General features: G+C 45.1%; 1 protein-coding gene across 1 annotated transcript; it reads right to left on the bottom strand.

Moving 5' to 3' along the window:
• Nucleotides 1-1,004: 1,004 nt before the first annotated feature.
• Nucleotides 1,005-1,861, bottom strand: FTMT (ferritin mitochondrial). Its single transcript, XM_003799954.1, has one exon. It carries the CDS (start codon nt 1,859-1,861, stop codon nt 1,136-1,138), a length of 726 nt encoding a protein of 241 aa, XP_003800002.1. The 3' UTR covers nt 1,005-1,135.
• Nucleotides 1,862-3,174: the final 1,313 nt, after the last annotated feature.

Below are 3,174 nucleotides of genomic sequence, written 5' to 3'. Positions count from 1 at the left end.
TTGATTATAAAATCTTTTCAAAAACAGATTATCTCTAGAAAGCAGGTTCTTGATACACAGTGAGAAAAGGTAAAAGTTGTCACAGAGTTTTGCCTGTCCGACTTTTACAGTATTATACGAATTCTTCTCTGGTAGTTATTTGTATATTTCTTGTCCATTTGTCTGCCTTAGATTTTCATAAGGTGGTGAAAATAATGGGTACTGTTGAATTGAGAATGTCAGAATTTGGCAATTATGAATTCTGCAATAAACATTCTCATGTAAATATTTTTGTTGTAAGGGGAAGAAGCCCAAGTGCCCATTGACCCATGAATGGATTAATACATTGTGGCATATGTATACCATGGAATATTATACAGCCTTAAAAAGATGGAGACTTTATCTCTTTTATGTTTACATGGATGGAGCTGGAACATATTCTTTTTAGTAAAGCATCTCAAGAATGGAAGAAAAAGTATCCAATGTACTCAGCACTATTATGAAACCAATATCTAATCACCCATACTTCCATATGAAAGATAAAACACAACTATAGCCCAGGACGAAGGAGGGAAGAGGAGAGGGAGGGGAGCAGGGGAGGTTGTACAGATGGTGGGTAATCGGTGGGACCACACCTATGTTGTATATTGCAAGGGTACATATCAAATCTATTAAGTGTAGAGTATAAATGTCTTAACACAATAATTAAGTGAGGTGAAGGCTATGTTAACTAGTTTGATGTAAGCATTCCAAATTGTATATAAAATCAGCACATTGTACCCCATAAATGCATTAACGTATATAGTTATGATTTAATAAAAAATTTTAAAAAAGAGAGAATGTCAGAATTTTGGTCGCTTCATGCTCTACAGTAACACTTGGCCCCAGAGAAAGTTAGTTTGCACCTCCCTTCAGTAGTTTTTTTGCAGCTCTTTTCATGCGGTAGTACCTTCGAGGCTGGCAAAATTACCTTGATGCTGACAACAAGCTTTTGTTAACATGGGCTAAACATTTTTTTTTTTTAAACAAATCACTTTATTGGAGGAACAGTGTAACGGGATGAATAGAAAGATAGAGGTGAGTTTCAAGGGCAGGGAGGCCGGAGACAGCTGACTCTCAGTCGTGAAAGGCACTGGGTAGTACCGGGACGGCCGGTTTAGTTAGGCTTTTTTTCATTTCCCAGAGTATGTTTGTCAAAAAGGTACTCTGCCAGGCCAGCGTCCGGGGCCCCCATCCTGACCAGGTTGTGCACGTGGTCACCTAGTTCCTTGATGGATTTCACCTGCTCGTGCAGGTAGTGGGTTTCCAGGAAATCGCACAAATGGGGGTCACCTTTTTCTGAGGCCAGAGCGTGCAATTCCAGCAATGACTGGTTCACGTTCTTTTCTAAGAGCAGGGCACACTCCATGGCGTGCAGCCCGCTTTCCCAGTCGTCCTGGCCGGGCTTCTGGATGTCCTGCAGGCAGATCCGGCCTCCTCGCTGGTTCTGCAGCCTCATCAGCTTCTCCGCGTGCTCCGTCTCCTCCCGAGACTGGTGAAGGAAGTACCTGGAGAAGTTGTTCAAGGCCACATCATCTCGGGAGAAGTAATAGGCCATAGACAGGTATACGTAGGACGCATAGAGCTCCAGGTTGATCTGGTGGTTGATGGCGGCCTCGGAGTCAGGGTGGTAGTTCTGGCGCACCCGGGAGCTGGTGGCTGCTGGTCCCAGAGGATCCCAGGAGGAGGCTGCAGCCATCTGGCGGCAGGGCGCGGTCAGCCGGGGGCCAGAGGGCAGCACGCGGCCCCAGCGAGGCAGTAGCGCGAAGGCGCCGCGGGTGCCGCGCAAGGACACCAGGGAGAGGCTGGTGTGCTTGGAGAGGAACCAGAAACTGGACAGCATGGCTTCTCCTTTGGAAATGGGGAAACTGAGGCCAGGCTGGCTCAGCGCCCGGCTGGGAGCCAGGTGGTCAGGTCTGAATGCGGAGAACGCGTCCCTAAGCGACGGCTGCTGCGTCACACGCCCATTCCCTTCCAGGTGCACAGAGTTCCATGTGGCCTGCAGCCGGTGTCGCCATGGGGACGAGCTTGGGACTGTGCCTCGGGAAGCACTAAACATTCACCCCTGTTGTAGACTCAAGATTTCTACTCTTGGGCTTTTGTAATTCATGATTTCACCAAAAGTGCTGTCAACAGAGCAGGCACTGTGACTTGCCAATGGGCCGGAGACTAATCTTCCTTTCTCTCTGACCTTTCCCTGTTCAGAGACCAACAGGTGGGGGCAGCAAGGCAGTGAAAGGGAGTAAAACAGAGGTCACCATCAATTGTGTGGGACAGGAAGGGTCCGCCTCCAAAGAGAGTGTTTATAAACTGACTTCCGGATTATCTATTTATTTATTGAGACAGAACCTCACTCTGTCACCTTGGGTAGAGTGCGGTGACATCATAATTCACAGCAACCTCAATTCTTGGGCATGAGATATCTTCTTGCCTCAGCCTTCCAGTTGTGGGGAGTACAGGTGCCTGCTCCAACATCTGGCTAGTTTTTCTACTTTCAGTAGATACTGGTCTCTCTACTTGCTCAACTCCTGGGCTCAAGCGATCCTTCTGTCTTGGCCTGCCTGAGTGCTAGGATTACAGGCATGAGCCACCGGACCGGCCTCCTGGTTATTTTAGCAAATTTAAGTATGGAAATAATTGCTGGTATAATGGACAAAATTTCAAGTGTCTGTAACAAAATACCACTTTCTTTTAAAACATATATTTAAATTTATATATAAAATTTATCTTCACTGTAAAGAAATCAGATACTGTAGAGACCTAGGAAGAATATCAATACTGCCCCTAAATTTGATGTTAGGCTTTAGTCTTAAAAGAATATATATACATACAGTTGTTTTGGGCATTGAAAAAATGATGAGCTCAAAGAAGAAAATTCAAAACATCCCTAATTTCTTTGTCCATCCAAAGAGAACCATTGGTAAAATGTTGGTGGTAATTCTCAGAGACTTAAAAAAAAAATCCTGAAAAATATATATTACAGACACATAAAAGTAAATACAGTAGAATCTCTGAGTTGACCACCTGAGGGACTGTAACAAACTGGATGACATGTACAGATGGTCAGCATAAGGGCCTAGGCCTAACACACTGATGCACGTACAGGTGGTGTATGTGGAGTCTGGGAAAATTAGGCAATTTAAGGAGTTGGTCATT

The sequence above is a fragment of the Otolemur garnettii genome, unplaced genomic scaffold (genome assembly GCF_000181295.1).
Source record: "Otolemur garnettii isolate 467f Iridium unplaced genomic scaffold, OtoGar3 scaffold00160, whole genome shotgun sequence".
Classification (NCBI taxonomy): Eukaryota; Metazoa; Chordata; class Mammalia; order Primates; family Galagidae; genus Otolemur; species Otolemur garnettii.
Note: the sequence above shows the minus strand (reverse complement) of the source record. Positions and strands in the feature narration are given on the sequence as shown.